The sequence below is a fragment of the Anarrhichthys ocellatus genome, unplaced genomic scaffold, assembly GCF_004355925.1.
Source record: "Anarrhichthys ocellatus isolate YVR2014 unplaced genomic scaffold, GSC_Weel_1.0 scaffold25, whole genome shotgun sequence".
NCBI lineage: Eukaryota > Metazoa > Chordata > Actinopteri > Perciformes > Anarhichadidae > Anarrhichthys > Anarrhichthys ocellatus.
Genome location: NW_022280055.1, coordinates 2,419,759 through 2,442,127, shown reverse-complemented (window position 1 = coordinate 2,442,127; position 22,369 = coordinate 2,419,759). Strand labels below are relative to the sequence as shown.

Here is a 22,369-nt window from a genome sequence, read left to right as displayed (position 1 = left end):
GGGCAGGATGGGTCAAGGTTGAGACAAGGTTGCTGTTTTTCATCAAGCTCTAATAACTGTCTCACCAAACTGGCTGCTGAGACGATGCTCGTTTGCTGACGTGTTCACGTTTTTTATTGTGATATCACAGCAGTATCTTTCTCTGATGGTTAAGTCAAAAGACACTGAATGCTAAATATGTATGTATAATGACGACGAGTGTCTGTATGTTTTTTTTTTACACTGCTGATGGATGAATGGATGTGGTTATCTCATGGAGGTCATACCACGTGGACCGTACATAAACAGTACTGTTAAATAGCAGTTTATTTCCCTTGTGGATTAATTCAAATGCATGTGTCTTTTAAAAGGGGCTTTGAATAATTAATTACCTCCCATGTGACCTCTATGGTTCATCATGATTGACCAAACTTGTTTGCTGGCCTCCACCCTTCCCCTTGAAACACAGCAGCCTTTAACCGGTATACATTACCATTGTTCGTGGTAGCAGCAATAGTTGCTATAGTAGTCGTAGTAGTAGTAGTAGTCTTAGTAGTATATCCTGATTCAAGCAGATACATCTAAAAATACCATATAGATGTGAAAATGACAAGAATCCACGCACTGTTTTCAGGCAATTTCTGAAAAGCAGTAAACGCTTCAACAACATATAAATAAAATGTTAAATTCTTCTAATTCTTGTTTGGAGTTGAACAGGTGGGACAGCTGGTCTCACCTCAACTGATAATCACTTATTTTGTGTTTTATCTGAATTATTTTGTGATTTTGGGAAAAGCTTTCATATCCACCAGATATGCCCTGCAGGGGTGTGAGTCCTGTTTTCATTTTGACCATTACATGAACATCCTGTTAGATGGAATTATCAGCCAACCAAACCAAACCTAACCTCATCTGTCATCACACAAAAAATAGACTCTGAACATTAGCAAAGCAGGCTCATGATTGGATAGTGCAGCTCATCAGCTAGGGACACTATTGTAAATGTGCCCATGAGTAAGGCATTTAGCCCACAATGCAACAGTGTTATCACGACCTGCATATCGCATACTTGATATCCCATATAAAAAGTACAACCTCACAAGTTCCTTATGAAGACATTTTTCACATAGTTAACCAGTTGTTATGATTTTACCAATACTCTGCAACACAGATTGATAATAGTGATTTATTGATTACAGGAACTGGTGTAAAGCTTTACCATAATAACTTCAGTTCCCATGGCTGACTGAGCTATCCAGTGTGTGGAAAGGGCATTTCCGCTTCGACAAGATGAGACGTGTTCGTCACCACTGATACCGTAGTGTACCTTTATCATACCCTTATGTTCTGCTCTGCTGATAGTGCTGTATGCGTTCATGTTTTCACATGCGGAGAGCTCAGATTTCATGCCACTCTGTGTGACACGTTACTGTTCAGTGAAGAGGAAAAGTGACTTTTTCAAACCAACTGGAAATGCATAGTTGGGTTTCAATAACACTGGGCAAACACGGAAACAGTCAACACACACAAACACACACACATTTTTGTGAATGGAAAAACCAAAGTTACAATGCTAACCAGTTGGGCCAGTTAATGACACGCTGTACTGGATGTCTCACTTTTCCTGCTCGTGCTTTGGAACAGATTTTTGTAGTGGCAGTCCCCATTTAACCTTTTCCATATTCGACACAAGACGACAAAATGAACGGTTGCTCATCCAGGACAGCCTTTCATTTTGTGTATATTCTGTGGTGGCATAGCAACTAAATACTTTACTGTTTATATTCTGCTGTTAAACACTCCGCCATCATCTCCAAGGGAAGCGTCCTGAAGACCTTTAAACCCAAATTATTGCTTATTTTTGCTTCCTCTCCTCCAGTATCACTAAACCCTAAGAGATATATGATGCTCAGATCTCCTAAACGCTGCCTGCCATGCTTACTACTATGAATCACTGAATAAAGAGGATATGTGGTCTTGTCAGTGTAAACATTGCAGATAAGAATACTTTCACATAAGGAGGTACCTATGGGGAGACTTGCTCTAAACCCTCTAAACCCCCCAGCATGCACAGGCCAGGACCTCGTAAATATACGTCACTGATAAGGCCTCACATCGCTGCAAAAAAGAAAGAGCAGCAAAACCTTTATGGCCAGCCTGATGTCAGCCCTTTAAAACAGAAACAGGTTGTCGGTATTCACCTGGCTCCTGTCACGTTTATCAGTTTGAAGCAGTCGCCACCTCTGCTCTTCCTCAAGGCACAATGCCATGTTAATCCAAGGTTATGACCTAACTGCTGTTGAGGTCGGAGGAGCAGCACATCTTGTAGTTATTTCAAGTGTAGGTTTGGTGACTATTCAAGGGGTTGCAGGACCAATCTGAAGAGTTGTGAGATCACTAAGATTAGAAAAAAGAAAACAAACTGCTGCATTTTTTTCCAATCTTTGATTATTTATTATGCAAGACATCACTCTTTGGTTGAACTTGTCATAACTCATTGACATACTTTTTGCAACCTGTGACTAAGGTGTTGCAAGTAGACATATCTTCACTTTAAAGGAGACAGACTAAGAAAAATTAGAGTTGTTTCTCAATCAGGAGCAAAGGAGGAAGCCATATGACGTCATCATAGTGCGAACACAAGTCCGAACACAAAGGACAGGATCGATTAAGGGGTCAAAAAAATCGTTTTTACACAAACCATGATGTTTCACAAACTCTTATGTGTGCTGTTTTGGAGGGAATGGACTGAGGATGTATTTGGTCATTTTCACTTGGAGGATTTGAGGCTTTAAAGGGCCATAACAAGCCAAAATGGTTGGTGACCCACTGGTTAAAAGGACATTTGTTCCAAACTGCAACTATATTAATGTATGTACTATTTAGAACAGTCTACTCTAAACATTATGGAGGCAGTTCCAAGAGTGTTACCAGCAAAGGTGAAAGAGGTAGTCAGAACTTTAACTTAGGGAAAGGTAGCAATACTAAATTGTAAAAATACTCTGATCCATGTAAATATACTGTATTCAAAATCTTAAATAAGTGAAAGAACCGGAATTGGCATCAAAATATACCTAAAGTACCAAAAGTAAAAGTACTCATCATGCAGAATGGTCCAATTTCGGAATATTATATATTAATTCACTGTATCACACAGTTAGTGATGTATTCATGTGTACACCACTTCAATGTTGCAGCTGGTAAAGGTAGAGCTAATTCCAATTACTTAATATACTGGGTTAGAAATGGAAGTACTCAAGTTAAGTACAAGTACTTCAGAATTGTACTTAAACACAGCACTTGAGTAGGTGTACTTAGTTATTTTCCACCATTAGTGGCCTCCTCAGCTGGGAATACTACTACAACTGTGCCCTCAAGCAAGGCATTCAGTTGCTTCAGTGTATCTGTTAAGTGTATTAAGAGTATGAAAAGTATAACGTTACAGTACATGAACACTACTGATGTCTACAGAAGACATACAGCAGATTTGTGACGATGCAGAGGTCGACAAAGGTTTAAAAGCACACCTCCTTCCCATATGTGTAGGATCTCATTTGCATACAGATGGAGAGTGTGTCAGAGTGTGCTGGAATCACTCTGGTATTGTGCACATCAGTGTCTCCTCACTGCAGTGCTGGATCTTGTCTTTCCTTCAAAGAGCAGGTTTTTTAGCTCCCACCTGTGAATGGACTGCATTCAGAAAGAGGGGAGGTAATCCATCTGCTGCGGTAACACGCATCCAGATGGTCTCTGGAGAACGGGGCCGTCCCGTGTGTCCAGTTACAACATGAAAGCAACAGGGACGCAACTCAAGCATCCATCTATCCTCCCATCCGCACCACGCTTCTATAGTAAACGGCGAAGGGAAGAGGTATTTACAGAAATGTTCCGCATACACACAGGCTGTGTTCAAAATCGTAATGTCTTATTCGTATTAGTATCACGTAAAATTGAGTATGTAGTGCGTTCCAGATGCATATAGACAGTTTTCATTCACCGGTAGCTAGGACCGGTAAAGTCGTGATCGATATGGTCACGTGATGCAGGGAAGACGTCTTGCTTGAGTTTACTTTAGTGTGAACAGTCTGCTGGTAATGGCCCACTTCATTGATAATTTAGAAGGCAGTATGCAGTACAAACTAATGAGCGTGTAGTATGCAGTACTCTAGTATGCGATTTCCAACACAGCCAAAGTCTCAGTAAGAATAAGCTTGATTTTGGGAAGTAACCCCATCTGTTTTGTTTCGGATGAGAAAGTGGATACCAGGCTACTCTTTGTGTATTAAGTATGGAGCTCGAGTCAGGTGAGCGAATAAGAGTATTTCCCAAATTGTTGAAGTCTTACTTCAAGGCCTGAAAGTAAAAAACTAAAAACAATCACCTTGAATCATCTAGAGCTCTCTGTATTTCATGGTGTTGCGAAGTGATTGTAAAACACCTTATCTTGTAACAACAATGGAAACAGACCCCAATATTCATGTAGATGTACAACTGAACATGTTTTGAGCAACTTGACTGAACATCTTGATTTCAGCGATAAGCCGCAAGCTGACTTGTGTTTTTGAACCTCCCACGTAAGAAGCAGAGGGTCAAACGATTCTCTTTCAGTCTTAATGTCAAGAGATATACATGAAAATGGAATTTAAAAAGGTGTTCGGTATCTAGTCAGATGTGTCTATAGAGTGCTTCTTTACCAGAGAAGAGTGCTTTGACACTAAAGTAGGAGGGAGCATATAAGCGTGACCTGTTGCCATTTGTCTCCTAGCAACATGCTTTTAAGCAGGGCAACACAAGTGTGGCCTCATGAAGGATATAAAGTGAGACCGATATAGAAAGTCACACATGACAGACACGTTTCAGCAAATACTTGTCACAATGTGCAGAGTTTGATGAGTTTCTTCATTTTTATCTTTGTAACAATAAATCCACGAGAAAGAAAATGTTCTTCCTGTTTTTCTTACACTCGATAAAATCATCTCCACAGTGCAACAGTCTTTTATTTCCTCTCTCCGGCTGAATGGGAGAACTCTGCTTTTCATTTCTGGGAAACCGATCAGCATCAGGTCTGCAGAATTTACATTTGCTTCTGCTTGTCTCTTAATCAGGATGTGTTTGTTCAAGAGAGATGATGTGTATCAACGGGCAGCTGCTGACAGATTCATGTAAGCAGCAGCAGGTAAAGCGCTGTGGATTTCAAGTAAATCCCATTATACTTGCTCATCTCTGTTCTTTCAGTTTCCTGTGGAAGTAAAGCACTTGTTACACTTCATGCAAACATTACCTGAAGTCCCCCATGAATGTGCAAACATGTACGAAGACCCTCTAATGTTGTTGTGAGCAGATACAAGGACTTGGTTTACTTGGTAAAGTAGGTTATTTGTCAGTGATTATGACTTATGAAGACATACAGTGGGTACGGAAAGTATTCAGACCCCTTTAAATATTTCACTCTTTGTTTCATTGCAGCCATTTGCTAAAATCAAAAAAGTTCATTTTATTTCTCATTAATGTACACTCAGCACCCCATCTTGACAGAAAAAAACAGAAATGTAGAATTTTTTGCAAATTTATTAAAGAAAAACTGAAATATCACATGGTCATAAGTATTCAGACCCTTTGCTCAGTATTGAGTAGAAGCACCCTTTTGAGCTAGTACAGCCATGAGTCTTCTTGGGAATGATGCAACAAGTTTTTCACACCTGGATTTGGGGATCCTCTGCCAGTCTTCCTTGCAGATCCTCTCCAGTTCCGTCAGGTTGGATGGTGAACGTTGGTGGACAGCCATTTTCAGGTCTCTCCAGAGATGCTCAATTGGGTTTAGGTCAGGGCTCTGGCTGGGCCAGTCAAGAATGGTCACAGAGTTGTTCCGAAGCCACTCCTTTGTTATTTTAGCTGTGTGCTTAGGGTCATTGTTTTGTTGGAAGGTGAACCTTGGGCCCAGTCTGAGGTCCAGAGCACTCTGGAAGAGGTTTTCTTCAAGGATCTCTCTGTACTTGGCCACATCCATCTTTCCTTCAATTGCAACCAGTCGTCCTGTCCCTGCAGCTGAAAAACACCCCCATAGCATGATGCTGCCACCACCATGTTTCACTGTTGGGATTGTATTGGGCAGGTGATGAGCAGTGCCTGGTTTTCTCCACACATACCGCTTAGAATTAACGCCAAAAAGTTTAATCTTGGTCTCATCAGACCAGAGAATCTTATTTCTCATAGTCTGGGAGTCCTTCATGTGTTTTTTGGCAAACTCTATGCGGGCTTTCATATGTCTTGCACTGAGGAGAGGCTTCCGTCGGGCCACTCTGCCATAAAGCCCCGACTGGTGGAGGGCTGCAGTGATAGTTGACTTTGTGGAACTTTCTCCCATCTCCCTACTGCATCTCTGGAGCTCAGCCACAGTGATCTTTGGGTTCTTCTTTACCTCTCTCACCAAGGCTCTTCTTCCACGATTGCTCAGTTTGGCTGGACGGCCAGGTCTAGGAAGAGTTATGGTCGTCCCAAACTTCTTCCATTTAAGGATTATGGAGGCCACTGTGCTCTTAGGAACCTTGAGTGCTGCAGAAATTCTTTTGTAACCTTGGCCAGATCTGTGGCTTGCCACAATTCTGTCTCTGAGCTCCTTGGGCAGCTCCTTCGACCTCATGATTCTCATTTGCTCTGACATGCACTGTGAGCTGTAAGGTCTTATGTAGACAGGTGTGTGCCTTTCCTAATCAAGTCCAAGTCCAATGGAGTAGAATCAAGTTCTACTCCATGAAGGAGTAGAACCATCTCAAGGAGGATCAGAAGAAATGGACAGCATGTGAGTTAAATATGAGTGTCACAGCAAAGGGTCTGAATACTTATGACCATGTGATATTTCAGTTTTTCTTTTTTAATAAATTTGCAAAATTTTTTTCTACATTTGTTTTTTTCTGTCAAGATGGGGTGCTGAGTGTACATTAATGAGAAATACAATGAACTTTTTTGAATTTAGCAAATGGCTGCAATGAAACAAATAGTGAAACATTTAAAGGGGTCTGAATACTTTCCGTACCCACTGTATTTTGGTATTGTGACACCTCATCTGTTTATACTGCAGCCTCCACTTACGGCATCTACAGGAGTTACAGTTATTGACACATACATTATAAACACTTATATCTGCTTAAAACCACAATATAGTGTTTCATATTTTAATTATTAAAGTTCATACATTTTACAAATGACTCAGAGGTCACAAATAAGATATTGGTCGCCTACAAATGTCAGCGTTCAGTTGTACTTAGCTCCAACCCAGTGTATGGTCTGTAGTGTCGTGCTCGTGACAGTCTCCCAAAATAAGCTTGAAGTATATAATATAATAATTATAGGAAAAGAAAATAAATTTCATTTTGGGCATCAAACCCATTTTATTTCAACTTAATGCAGTTTAATCCAACACAGTTAGTGCACATGCAAAGTATCATATTTAAATATATATACTGTATGTTTGTACCAAGTGTCATGTTTTAAAAGTTTTAATATTTTAACATTTAGGTAATAAATTAACAAAATTGAAACATTACTTAAAACACTGCCCACAATGAGTATACACTTTTTAATAAAGCAAAAAAAAAAAAAAAAAAAAAGCATGATAAATTCTTAAAACTGCAATATTCGTTAGTTTGTACTTTTTTTTCAGAAAATACTTTTTTTAAACGTAAATTCAGTGAAAATAAAAATCACAATTGGACAAATTTCTTTGTCTTTACCATGAGAAAAACCATAATACTTCTTTCACTTAAAGGTATTATGTGTAGGATTGTCACTGAATATTACACTACCTAACAGAATAACATGTGCTACACTTTATAATCACTATGAACGGCTTAATAGCAGCACATCCGATTATCTGCCCCGTGTTGCTTCAGAATATTCAGCTACCAGTCTGCCAATAAAGAAGCAAACATGGCCGACGTCATCCAAAATCAAGTGACTTATCCAACAAATAAAGTATTGTCGAGTAGATCACCGGAGGTAAATGTTTAAACTATCTCAGCCATTGGTCCAATTTAACAGTAATTAGAGAATACTACACATAGCACCTTTAAAAACATGTTCACGGTTGACTGTTGCTCAGCTCATGATCACTAAAAATACAGTAAGAAATCGTCAAACGGTGAACAAACAATTAACAGAAGAAAAGGAAAACACGATCACAGTTGAAGAAGCAACTACAGCATAGCCATGGGGGTACATCTATAAAAGTCTGGTACCGATGAATTAAAGAGTTCTGTCACAGAGAACCACTGAGCTTTGACATTTCTGACATGTTGCTGAGAATTTGATACGTCAGCGCCTTAGAAGCAAGCAAATGGACACAAAATATTTTCGTTGTGTGCCTGAGAGATGGAGGTAGAACTGTCCAATGCCGGGCTAATGGTTAATATCCAGCATAGGCAAGAATGAATTAAACAACCCTTGACTTACCTCATATATTAAGCATTTTATTCAATAGAAGTAGCATATGGCTTACCAGTGGCACAGTCTGCAACCTCACTCTGGACTGTCAAAAGTGCATTTGCTTTAGTCGTGGAGGGGGAGGTTAGGATGGTCGCGGTGGGAGACTTAAAGGAATAGTTCAACATTTTGGGGGATACTCTTTTCTTGCCGAGAGTTAGACGAGAATATCGATATCAGGGCGTAAAAGTAAATAGGAAGTTACAGCCAGCAGTTGGATAGCTTAGCATTAGCTAAGATTATGCTAAGCTAAGTTAGCCAGCAGCTGGCCGTAGCTTCATATTTATCACACAGACATGAGAGTGAAGTCAATCCTCTCGTCGAAAACCATCAGCAAAAATGGCAAATAAGCATATTTTCTAAATGGTCAAACTTTTCCTTCAAGTCCTCCAAGAACTCTGCCAATCACGAGTTTTAACGACCTTTACAAGACTTCCATCAGAACAAAGAGTTTGGTGTTAAAGTAAAATGTTTGCATTTTAGTAAAAAAGAAAAACACATCAGTGTGAAACTAAATAAGATTATAAAAACATAGCCCGTCACATCCGAATAGCTTAAAAAACTAATATCAAAAAATGGTTGAGTATAAAATAGACTGCAGGTCTGATAACAGACCACCTTGTGAGTTTTGACAGCAAAGGCTGAACAAAAATAAAATACATAAATTTAAATTCCCACCGTATATATATATATATAGAGAAGCTGGCTGAACCAGCTGAAACTGAAGTGCTGCCCCGCCGGTTGCCACTTGCAACAGCTGACTATTTTTGCGGATGCCACGTTAGTTTCGTCAATCATTACGGCTGCTGTCTGTCCTCGCTGATGTTCACTAAATGCACTCGACTGTCAGATAGTAGCTGGAGGGAAGGTGTGGAGAAATGTGGACTGCCGTTGGCCTGCTGGCTGATGCTGCCCGCAGTGACGAGCCCGTGGAGAAGGCCAAGAAAAGCCTTCATGTTTTTACTTTAACTTCCCTCAGAAATAAATATAATTTTGGCCAAAAGAGAAGTCACATGGCAGCTCTCCACATTTGACAGACACAAAGTTACAGACTGGCCTTAAACGTTTAAAATGGCTTTGTTTTACATCAAGCCAGATCAAAAGCAGTTGGCCTAATTACAGCAAACAGAGATTTTCTAAACACACAGAGGAATATTCTTTTTGCAAGGATTATGGCTAACCCATTTAAAATGTGGGCGACAAAAAAAGTGACCACCATCTTCATCATTTGCCACAATAGGTCCATCTCGTACCAGACAAGAACAAAACGATGGAAAACTGTGAGCACCATTGGGAATCTTTCAATAAGGTTCTCCATTAAACTCAACAGGTGTTGAGATCCACTCGGGACCTCATTCAACTGAAGACCAAAGAATGGTTTGTCACATGGAAGAAGATGGAGGAAATTAGAAGGTTAGGGATATAACGTGGGTAAGGTGCCAAATAAATAACTTTCTGAAAGCTAAAAAATGACAATTTAAAGATATTATGATGGTTATCAAGATATAAAGTGTGGTTACGAAAATATTGTTCAAAAAACCCTGTTGGTGTTTACAGCAGCCATGTCTCCATTCAGCTCACAAGTCGATTTTAAACAAACTTTTGAAATGTCACAAAACAAAAATGGGAATTAGACGTGTTTCCATCAACTGGTTTGTAGCAAATGAACTTGGCTACAGCGTAGTTTGGTCAGAAGGTGGCGCTACAGGCTACGCATGCCTTCATTCCGCCAGTAAACTGAATAAAAGAAGTAGAGGCCTTCAGGAATTTGTTATAATTGGGCAAGTTTGAATTATTCTTTCATGTCAGCTACTATTGGCCAAGTTTCATGTTGTTTGGAGACCAAGACAAGCAGTCGCACATTATGGGAATATTCCAGAAAACGCAGTCAGTTTAAACGTTATTTCCGCAATTGAGGACGTGTTTTTTCCGTACGCAATACTTCAAAACACGCAAAAACTATGTGAATGGAAACACGGCTAGTGTGAACGTCCTTGTTTTGATTAACTCGACACATAACACTAACAAGTTGTCCATTGGTCATTTCATGGGTTTCCAAAGGTGGAATCCACATTTTTACAAACTTGTTACAGTGGATACTTCCTGTAGTTTGTATGCGCTCGAAATTTTGCATCGAAATTTTACGATCGATACCAAAAAACACAAAGAGTGTCTGATTTAGTGACGGACGTCAGGTTTGGGTGCTAATTTAAGAGAATATGAATCAATTTAGCAAATGAGTCATCTTTCTTTTTCCAAAGAAAATCAACAAAATAAAATTTGTTCAAGCAGTTCCAGCAAACTATACAATCTTACATCAAGGAATGGTCTCTGACGGACGGAGGGATACCGAAGCTCAATGAGTGGGGCGTACAGGGAGATAAATATGGCTTAAGGGTTCTGCATATGTTCCTATACAGTCTGGGTGGATAATATACATGACTCAAGTATGTGAAACATATTTAGTTTGGTTGATACAAATTCTCTTGACTTTGTTTGTGCAGATAAAAACCAATGAATTAAGAGCTCAAGCCGCACCAGATTGCCGTGCCGAGATGCCCCAGTCCTCTTCTAAGAGAACCACTGAGAGATTCAGTCAGGACAAAACACACACCTAACACACCAATGAAGAAGAATTACCAAAAAAACACAAGGTGTTATGGATAAGAGAAGACAAATGTTCACATTTGATTGTCAGTTGTTCCTCAGGATAAAAAAAAAAAAGCCCCGAGGAACAAAATGAATCCTGGATTGACGCTCATCTTTACCTGAAGAACTTCTTCATTCACCCGAGTTCAGAAGAACACGTCTACAGTAAGTTGTATTCTGGTTGCCTTTGTTTGAAACAGCAGGTTTATGATTGAACTTGTGATTTCACCTTCAATTTATTCAAGGTGTTGTTAACATTGAACTACAGTTGAACAGATAACTAAAATACAGCACTTTTCATTTTGTAGTCAACAAACCAAGTTATTCAGGCTGTTTTCTTTTTTTTTGTTTGTTTTTTTAAATAAACTTAAAACTTCACTCACTATATTTTCGTCACACATATTTTCCAACTTCCAAACTCTGCAGGTGCACCAAGAAGAGTCGCTCTCTTATGTTGGACAGTAATGATGTATAAATAATGACGTGTGTTTTCTGTTGTGAGCAGGAATTTTCTAAAAATGGTGTCTTTGATTCAGAACTTGCATATTTTTAAGAAAACTACAAGATGGGGGAATTGCTTCCTTTTCACATATTGATTAATAAATGAAGTGCCAGCCCTTTTAGAATGAAGAGAAAACAACAATGACATATAGTACGAACTCTGTTGCCTTTTGAGCTGCAAATTAATTTGAAATATATGAATAGAACATGCTGGTCATCGTCACATCCAGAGATCCACCCTGAATATGTTTGACTATTTGGACCTGAGATTTTGGCAAACTGCTGTTGAGATTCACTTTGTGAGATAAGGTTTGTGTGTTCATGACCCTTGGAGATTTACAAAGCAGAATCTCTGAAATGAATTATGACCAATCTTATTGATGGGTTTAAGTCCTTTTTTTTTTTTTTTTTAAATATGCTCCTACACCTGCATTATTAATGTGTTCAAGATGTCACTTCGACATGCCGGGTATGACAGGAACTCTCTAGAAATGATTTTGATTTTAATGAAAATGATAAAAAAATGATGCACCGGAGAGCAAAAAAAGAACTCCTTCAAAAACGATTCAGTGACATGTTACAGTCCAAATATCGGTAACCCTTTGTAGGATTGTGCTCGAGAACAATGACACTTAAAACTGAGGCGAGGCCTTCGGTGCAGGGGCAGGTGGGTGTATGTGAAAAAAAAAAAGAAAAGACCTAAATCACATTTTCCACTTGGCTTGCAGAGGAAAGAAAAGTCTGCCAATATGTCCACTGGTTTGACTTAATGAAGATTTCCTAACAGAGTTGATTGCAGTGACACAGTGATTGTTGAGCCCAGGGTACTATCAGAAGTATTGCTTAAAGGCTGTGGATCAGAGAACACTATTGAGGCATGCTCGAACAAGTGGTGGTTAAAACGCACCTCACACCTCAGTCCGTTACAAGGCCCCACCATCGACTAGCATAGTTTTTGCATTACTGGATCATGGATTAAAGGAGTACGCCACTGCTTGGTTTAGCTGCGTTACCTTATCTGCATCTTTAATGGTTCATGTGATGACCAGCACATGAAGTAGCTATTGTTCATATGTGTATTTTCATATTAATATGCAAAGTTCCTCTGCACACTTTGTCAGGCCAGTGGAACCGTTTGCATGAAATCCCAATAAAAATAGTAGCAAGCTAAAATGTTAGCAAACCGTGGCTGGTTAGCATCACAGAGTGTGCAATGAATGCTGGGAGTTGTAGGAATGCTTGAAACGTGTTTTGACAAGTTTGTTTATTTGACTGTGAGCAGAATGGCAAATGGCTTTTTTTTCTTAGCCAATATCAGGTGTATTTAAATGCTTTTTTTTTGTTTTGTTGCTGGTATAAATGCAGGTAACATTCAAGAAACCTACACTAAAAGCAGTGGAGTGTTCCTTTAATCAAGGGCAGGCAAATGAATTCAGTGATATGCAGCCATTTAGAACAGATGGCACAGTAAACGAAACAATTAACAAAAAATCATCAAGAAGAGAAAAATGTGCCAGTGACAACCAGCTATGGCAAATTTTGTTTTTAAGGGAAAATATGAAGACCACATGAAACTTAAAAAGGTTAACGGGACAAAACTTAAAGATACCTGTTGGCAACAAGACAAGGGGCCCACCTGTCATCATGTACCAATAAGCAAAAAGGCAATACAGGATGAAGAGCCATGAAGGGGAAGAGTGGATGTGCTGGGCCAGTGTTTGATTTAATTTGGAATAAACGGTATAAAGAATGGTTGGTTAATACTAGTTACACGTTGGTGGAGATCTTGTACTTGGGAGACATGTTATTGTGGAACCAGATGAAACTAAAAACTACGCCCATGTTTTTGGGTATACGCTCGTCATAGGCAAACGTCATGGCCTCGTGCAGCGGGACTTTGACCACCTCGATGAGCTCTCCCTCCCGGGGCTCACCTCCACCTGCACTCACGCAGTTGTCGTCAGACACCTCGGCGTAAAACATAGTCTGCTTGGCTCCTGTTACACCTACGCCTGACCTGTAGGGGAGGAGGAGGGAGAGAGAGAGAAAAAAAAATGATTGATGCGTACGTATGTTTGCAATTACTCACGTTTTGACACAGGGCTGGATATCGTTTGAGGGTCCAAAATCTTGTTTTTTCATTATTTAACAAAACGCAAAAGCATCAGTGTTTCAAGCTGTCATTCCATAAAGAAGGGGACTTTCATTCCCTATTATTAATCCGACTTGATCGAGTCTTTCTTTAGTTGCTGTCTGCTTAACACCCATGTTTTTCTAATGCCTTGCCCCCAGTTTATTCTCTTATAAATCTGCAGTCTCCAACTACACGTGAAATCTGTAAAACTCCGTCTTTGAATGCCGGTAATAAGCGACACACCAGTATTTTCAATGCCATTTTCAGCCAAACTGACCTCGGGTTGCCTACTATTAGCACAGAATGTCACCACACCATGCGCTGCTGTCAAAACCCCCCCCCTCCCATAGGGGTCCTGAGGGTTAAAACGATACCCATCTGTTTAATGGAAGAAGCCCACACATAACAACGCTCATAGACGACACCAACAAAGCTGGAGGAGGAGTTCTAGTCAAATCAAAAGCACAGCTATGAGAGCTGTCAGTCAAAGCTGTCCAGGTGCGGCTCTTTAAACTGCTGCGTCAAGACGCAGTGTGAGCCCATAATGTGTTGACAGAGACGGCTGCTTTCCCTGATGCATCTCTACAGCTCACTTACATAACCTCAGCACTTTTAGTCCCATCTCTTAAGGTTGCATTTTTTTTTAATCTTGATATAGTTCCACCAAAGTCAAACTGTATTCATGAAAATGCATGCGTTCCTCTTGGGTGCATCGTATTAAGTGGGCTTTAAGAAAGCTTCGAGATTTAAAAGGATACTCAACCCAGAATTTGAATAACTCAAATTATTGACAGTGGAGAAGTGGATTATGCTGCAGAAATGGCTGAATATGTTTATGTAGACATAAAAAAAAAAGTCATAATAACTGGTAATGTTCAGTACTCATCCATGAAGGGCTTTTCTACTTTGTTTAAAGTCTACAGGGGTGAGTGTTGAGATTTTGAACGAGCTATCACTCTTTTAAATGACCTGCTGCAGACGAGGTGGAAATAACGTGATTAGCTACAATGATTGTGTTGACCTGGCATCAGTACACACAAACGCATGGCAGGGTGACGGCAAAAACTATCACTTTTAGTGGAGGTAAATGGACGATGCCAGGTTGTCGATGCAGTCCCCGAGCGGTTCCCATCTGCAGCGCCCGCATTGTCGCTATTAGTCAATTAGACCCGGAAAATAGGGCTCTGGTTAAAAAAAAATACTGAAGTTACCCTTAAATGGTACCTGGAATCAGTCCAACTAAAGAAACAAAAAGCTGCAAATGTGGGTTATTTCTGAGTGAACATAGCTCAAGGAGGTTCAGAAATTATAAAAGAAAGTTATACTAAATAGGACAACAGGATATTAATTGTTAAGGGACAAGAAATCCAGTGGGAGACACGAAAGTAGATATTTAAAACCGCTTCAGAACACACACACACACACACACACACACACATGTGCCATCAGCTTACCTGTAAGAAGTAATCCTCTTCAGTTTAGAGGCAGGCACATCGTAGCCACACTCCTCCAGCACCTCCTGCCGGGCGATCTCCTCCAGAGATAGGTCGGGTTTGTCCACCAGCCCGGCGCAGAGCTCGTAGGTGACCCCCGCTGAGGCCGGGGGCCACTGAGAAGAGCTCTCCCCCTCTGAGGCCGACTGGCCCTCCGGAGACTCGGGGACAGGGGCGGCGGCTTCGGAGGCGCCCTCCTCAGTTTTTTCCGCCGACTGAGGCGGCTGCGTCTTGGCCCTTTCCCACTCGCACATGTATACAGCTGGTTGGCAGAGAAGACAGAAAATACTGTTATACCTGGGTGGAAGTAAGACGTCATTCCCGTTACATGTTTGCGTACTTGTCTCTTCTTTTACAGACTATGATTCAGCGATTAAATGGAAAAATAAGTGACAAATGAATCGATATTGACAGGATGCATGCTAACCTTTGAAAGCTTTCTTAAAACATATTGACCACTCCCTTTAAAAAACAAAACAAATGCCATTCTAGGTTGTAGACAAATTGATTCATTTCAGATGGACGGACGGTATTTTTTCAACAAAGAGAGAGAGGAGAGGAAAGAAACATATCAATGCCCAGACTTCCTTGAATTTAGCACACTGCGCTGTGGAACAGTCCCTGGCGACATCTAACAAAGGAGGTTAGGCTGCTTTGTAACGGGGCCTCGTGCGCTCTATTTATGAGTCTGCATTGTTACTAAGATCCAGTAGAATAAACAGGGATTGTAATGTGCTGCCTTTTTTTCTTAGTCAAAGTGCCCACAGGATGTACGACAATCTAGATCTTTCTGGGTGACAAGAAGAAAATGAATGAACTAGGATGCAGATTAAAGTTAGTCTCCTGATTTGTGAGATGAAAACTTACCTGGGCGGAACTGCTTGACGAGGACAAAACAGTGTGAGCTGGTGTTGAAGATCAGCACTGACACACTAAAGAAAGAGAGACAAAAAGGGTCAAGTTTAAATAAAATCAAACAACTTTTTCTAACAGTAAATCTCGATGCATACATGATATATTAGGCAAGATGCTGAACCCCAAATTGCAGGGTTTACTGGATTAAAAACAGCATTTCGGTAAGGTGGGTCCACAAGTATGCGAGTCTGAAAACCTGACAAAGTAAGTAAACCGACTGCAGGGTCATACATTTTGGGCTGAATGTGGACGTCCACACAAACCCTCATGGACGATTGATTTGTTCTGAAAATTAGGCTTAAAAATGTGGTTAAAGTTTGAGTAAACTAACTGAAATCAAAACATGTCAAAAACACCTATGACTGTCGTTTTTCACGCCAACCCGTATGTACATACGTAACTATCCTATTCACCAGCAACGCTCCACACAATAGCAGCAATGTTATCACTGTCCAGTGCGCTACGGGCATCAGACGATGCAGCGTTGCCCTAAACCTTTGGCTTTTCTCAACTAAATTGCCTAAAGTGCTTCTACCAGAATTATACTGAAACTCAAATCCAACACAATTGGAAAAATTAGCCATTTTATGGAACAAGAGGACCAAATCATTCCAGATTCAAACGCCGACTCCCAACAAGCAAGAGGTTGGAGGTTCAGCGCTGGCACCCAGTGAAGTGTACATACGCAGGTGGTTCACTGCTCTCTGTGTGTGTGTGTGTGTGTGTGTGTGTGTGTGTGTGTGTGTGTGTGTGACTGTCGCTGCCAGTGGAGACTTGAGGCCTGGGGTCGGTGTTGGGAAAGCGGATGTGTCTGAGGCAGCAGGAAGCCCTGCCCTGCCTTTCCCAGGGTGAGAGGACATTATTGGACTTTACAACTTGTTGTAGCTACAGTACCCGGCCCGATACCGATTTAATATGTGTCTGCAATACAGATATTTCAAGATAAAGTCTAATGTCCATTTTCAACAATATATATGAATATCAGCAGGAAAAAATAATAAAAAAAGCTTCATATCTGGGCTCAGCCAGTTCCATTCCTCCATCACTTCCTCCTTTGCACTCATCAATGTAGAGAACAAGTACGGATTGGACAATGGTGTAGTGGTACATTTGGACTTAAAGTGGGGAAACACAGGCCTGAGGCATGGAGGCTGTCCACTGAGGCGGGCCCGGTCTTGTAGTGCTGTTCCACACCATTACAGCTGTTCCACATCCTCCCACTGAAGAGAAATGCTCTAATGGTTAAACCAAGAAGCCGGCTAAACGGACGCTCAGGACTTTTCACGCACCGTTAAGCTTTCTCCGCGGGGCTTCTGCAGGCTGGATGGCGGGAAAACTGGGTTATGACAGACATGCGAGGAGCGGGACTGAGGTGAGGACTGGGTCGCACTGCAAAGCTTCTGGTGTCAAGACACAATGATCACGTCTTTGTTGCACAGGAAAGAAATGGGTTACGTGCTAAATAATCCATCTTCTCATCCCGGAACTGAGGCGATGGCATTGCGCAAGACCAACAACTCCGGAGACACATTTTCTTTTGCCAATTGAGATATATTTGTATGCACCACATACAAAAGTGGTTCGACCTATTTTTTTATTACTAGTTTTAATGCATTTTTTTTTTTATTTAGTGATACATAGTCGTAGAATATATATATTTTTTTATAGAACATCTCTTGCTAAACACACTTAATTGAGTGTAGATACCCATCTTAGTTCATTGAGATTCACTGAACACTTTATGAAAGCAGTAGGGATTAAACTGAATGTGTTACTTTGTTTATAAATGATACATGTATCAGCTGGCTGGGGATACATCAGACATAATCAAACTCTGTAGAGTGAAAGGCATGGAAGCGAATAAAGACACATGAGCAGGACTACAGCCAGAGATCTACATATGCAAGGTACCATGGTCTCTTTAAAATGTCTTGCACTGGCTAAAAATACTGTCCGTCATTAAATATTATTTCCAGTAATAAACAAGCAACCGTACGCAAATACTCCCATTAACACATAGGTGTCGAAATACCAAAGCGACGGGAGTTCGCCCGTCCAGCCCGCATGTGTTTTTTTATCCTTATGACCGCGTCCCACTAGACGTCTTGGAGGCTCTGCATTCATGGCAGTTAGTGAAGGAAGGTGTTGGTGTTGGTGAGACTTTGGACCTCAACATTGTATATCTGCTTTTTTGCCAGTGATTCAATTCTGTCGGCTTCATCAGGCTGTGAACTTCAGTGGGACATGTAAAGGAACTCCCAAGTTGGAGACCCTGTGATTGAAAACAATGGATTTAGCCACTTCCAGTCCTCTTGAGTTAACACTATCTCAGGGTGAGATGTGGTATTAGATCAATGGGCGGATTACTGTACCGTCTGTGGTGAAGCCAGGAAGCTTCAATCACTAAATCAGATATTTCACAGTCTGCTGAAATGTCACAAAAAGGGTCCAGCCGAGAAGAAAATGTTACGCGCACTTACACACCAATGCAAAACAACCGTGGATCCTTTCAATACAGGCGAAAGGGGGGATAACACTTTGCAGAAGTTCCACCTGGGGGGGAGCTGGATGTTCCCATGGGCTATTTTCTTTAGGAAGTACAGGTCTGAGGTTTACTGCTTTTGGCCTCGGTGGAACTGTCTTTCACAGGGACCTCTCTCCGGGGTCAGGAGTGGAGGAAAGAGGGCTTAAATGACCTGAGACTTACTGCAGGGCATTAAGGTACCCGGGGGCAGAACAGGCAGTAGGGACCGGGGTTTTGACACAAATGTGTGATATTTCTCTTAAAGTGCCGCCTGTGAAGCCCAAGACATTTATAGCCATTGCCAAGTAGAATAACAGGGCACCAGTTCCCCGAAAAAACAAGGTCTGTTTTGGTTTGACTGCCATTCCAGTATTTGCCGTATTTTATGTAATATTTAGAGGTACAGAGATAGCGTAATTGGTGCAAATCGAGCCCCTTTGTCACTCAGACCATCAAATTCATCCTCGATCAGATTCAGATACTTTAGCTCTTCAGATCGCAAAATGTCTCCTGACACGGACACGCAGCCTTTTCTTTACATTTCAAAGCGATTTCATTGGCAACGGTTTTGACAGCGTGTGTGTGTGTGTTTATTCATGCGCCCACACACACACACACACACACACACACTATAAGATGGGGACTGCTTCCATCCAACAGTTGAGAAGAAACGGTGTTTTTACCTATCATGGGTTCGCATGAAGTCCCAGGATTTCTTTGTGCCATTCTGTGAAGAAATAAGAGAAAAAGAAACAACATAAGTTAATACAATAAACGGAGCATTATGTTAATCGTCCAGCACTGTGGTTTGACAACAGAGTACAACACAAAAAGTGCGAACACAGTGTGTACTCAGTGTAGCACACCTCCTCACTACCACCGTTTTATTTGACTCGTGTGGCAGTTAAAACAGCGCTGATTTATTTAATATGATTACTGCAGAAGCAATCAGCTGCCCAACAACTGATGCCTGCCTGGGCACGTTGGAGTAATATCACGAACCACACCCAACAAAAACATCTGCAGATTGCACAGTGCCGGCACCAAACAACTAAGACAAATGCAAACGTTAATGGTTGCTCCTTTTTTTCATAATTATTCGTATTGAAAAACACAATGATTATGGTGTGATTTTTATGGGTTTTTGTTGATCTGTACCAAAGTTGTTTTCTTAACTGTAGAATATGATGTCTGGGACAGTAAATAGTAATAATAATAAAATAAATAGTATTTTGACACATATTGTGTCTTTAACAAATATTGCGCCTCCAGACATTTGTAAATTGCAGAAGGCCATGTCTGGATTTTGAGAAGATTTTGATTAACTGTGCAGCCCTAGCTTAAATGTCAGGAACATCCTGTGCATTACAACTCTGAAAAGTGTCTTATTGTGCATTTTCTTGTCTCGTAAATGCCTCGTTAATGGGCGATTTTTGGGAGTATATCACGATTTTTGCATCCACAGTCAAAAAAGAATCCACGGTCCACACTGCTGGACTTCCTGATCGCTACACACTAAAACATGTCCTGTAGTTACAAACTGCACGTGAGAGAAGTTGTTGTGTCCGAGTGTTTAAAAGCCCAGCAGTCACATCACCACAACAACAGGACGTGCAGCTGAACACTCCTTCAGTAAATTTCCAGCAGCGCAATTACAACCAATCCGCCGAGGCAGGTGTGTGTGAGTGCGTGTGTGACCAGCACGAAAGGGATGCAATCGCAATCAGCACAAAGATCTTAAATATGTGGCCAGTGAGAGAGAGAGAGAGAGAGAGAGAGAGAGAGAGAGAGAGAGAGAGAGAGAGAACGCGATAACAATCCTGATCGTCCAATTTACTTTGAGGTTATTTTCATTCATGCTAGCTGAAGAGAGGAAAGGTGTTTACAGTTCAGGGTGCAAAACTGTATGAAGGAAAAGATCCAAATGATGCGGAATTCATGACTTCATTGCACTTAGTGTGAAGTCAACAAATTGTTTTCCTCCACTGACGTATAAGTGCCTGCAGCTGTGCTTCAGTCGGCACAAAGGACAGACTTTGTTTAAATCATTAGCGTAGAAATATTATTGCGTCCGATGTTGGTTCAGTTTTGTTAAGCGGTAAATCAAGCAGAAGTCTCAGTGAACGGGTCAGATGAAGGGCTGCAGGTCACACGCAAAGTCATCAAGGTAAGTAAGACCGAAAACCTTGAAATCATTCTATCATTCACATAAAATCAAAGACATGTGAATTAAACTGAAAACATAGCGTATATTCCTTCATCCACAGATTGCATGCTGGATAAGTACGGTAAAGTCGGCCTACATTTTCGATGCCTGGAGGAAATATGGCCTTAATTCAAAATTTAGGCTACACCTCCTCTCCACCCACCAGCTCCTTCAGATGAAGAGATGACAGCTTTACTAGGACAGGCTTGTATTCAGCTACAATAGATGTGCCGCCATGTGTGCCAGTGTGGCGGTGCAGTTTCAGTACCACCCAAGTAATGGGAGGAGGCGGAATGGCACGCTAATTGCGCTGATAGAATCAGAAATAATAGTTGCTGTTGTTGCAACACGGGGTTTGAGTTGAAAGTGCCACTGTGCCAAAGAGCAACTATAAGATTTCTATCTGAAAGGAAATAAACTCTCTCAAACACACACACACTTGACTGAACTCCTCTCTTAAAATGACTAAACAAAAAGTGAGAGAACATAAGCACACAGAGTGTAACTTTCTAAATGTAGTGTTTACTTCAGGCCTTGTGTTAACCTCCGATACATCGGACATTAAAAACTATTATAAATCATACTTTCAAACGACCGGTGCAGGACCTGACGGCTCACGTCCACGGGGCCTCAAAGTGAAGCCAAGCTATTATAACGCCATTCATGCATCATTAACTGTCATGTTGTGGCGTGAAACAAGAGCATGAAGCCAAAAGTTTGTGTAGGCTAAGTTATGGTATATCGCCTCCATTTACTGCAATAGCAATTATGTCAGTCCTATGATAAATGCTTACTGTATGCACGTTTGAATACTGAGCAGATACTCCCGACTTTAATCTAAAATAAAGTTTGTCATCATTGTCATCACTTGTCTCCGTCTGTTATTTTATATATAAATTGTACAGTATGATGTATAAGAGATAAATGATGCATTTAGTCTATATTTTCTTTGAATTTTCTACAAACCAACACTGCAGGCTCATGCTGCAGGTTTACATTTAGGTTGCATTTGACATGCTATGTATTGGGACGCACTGAAATGGTTTTGTGGCGTACTAACTGGTATGGTAGTGTGGGTAATGGAAGGCATAGATCTTCTCTGGCTGTCAGCCAACAGTAAGGAGTCGACGTCATCAAAACTCCTCGCTTGTGCCGTGTCATCAAAAGTGTTCTGCGTGCCCTGTGGACAGTCTAGTGGTGTAATTACTCTCACAAAAATCCCTCTCAAGTCAACAAAGTGTGCCGAGTGTCTTTACACGGCATCATTCCTGCTTGAGGCCAAGCCAGCCGCACCCCTCTCGCTTTCCCTCAGTAAAAGCAAAACTAGTGTGACGGCGTTTGCGTTTGTGTGTGTGCGTGTGTGATGGATTACTTGTCGTGACTGAGGCGATGGATGTTCTTTTTGTGGCTTGTTGCTTTGTTAAGCGTAATTATTGTATGATGTACAGTGGGTACGGAAAGTATTCAGACCCCTTTAAATGTTTCACTCT

At 41.0% G+C, this 22,369-nt stretch overlaps 1 protein-coding gene across 1 annotated transcript in view; it reads right to left on the bottom strand.

The window, feature by feature from the left end:
- Positions 1 to 7,342: 7,342 nt before the first annotated feature.
- Positions 7,343 to 22,369, bottom strand: part of nudt14 (nudix (nucleoside diphosphate linked moiety X)-type motif 14) — a 26,825-nt gene continuing 11,798 nt past the window's right edge. The window contains exons 2-5 of the mRNA XM_031861726.1: positions 19,357 to 19,400; positions 16,102 to 16,166; positions 15,196 to 15,496; positions 7,343 to 13,624 (exon numbers count right to left, since the gene is read on the bottom strand). Coding sequence (XP_031717586.1) covers positions 13,375 to 13,624; positions 15,196 to 15,496; positions 16,102 to 16,166; positions 19,357 to 19,400 — 660 coding nt within the window. The 3' untranslated portion in view covers positions 7,343 to 13,374. The remainder of the gene's footprint in view (positions 13,625 to 15,195; positions 15,497 to 16,101; positions 16,167 to 19,356; positions 19,401 to 22,369) is intronic.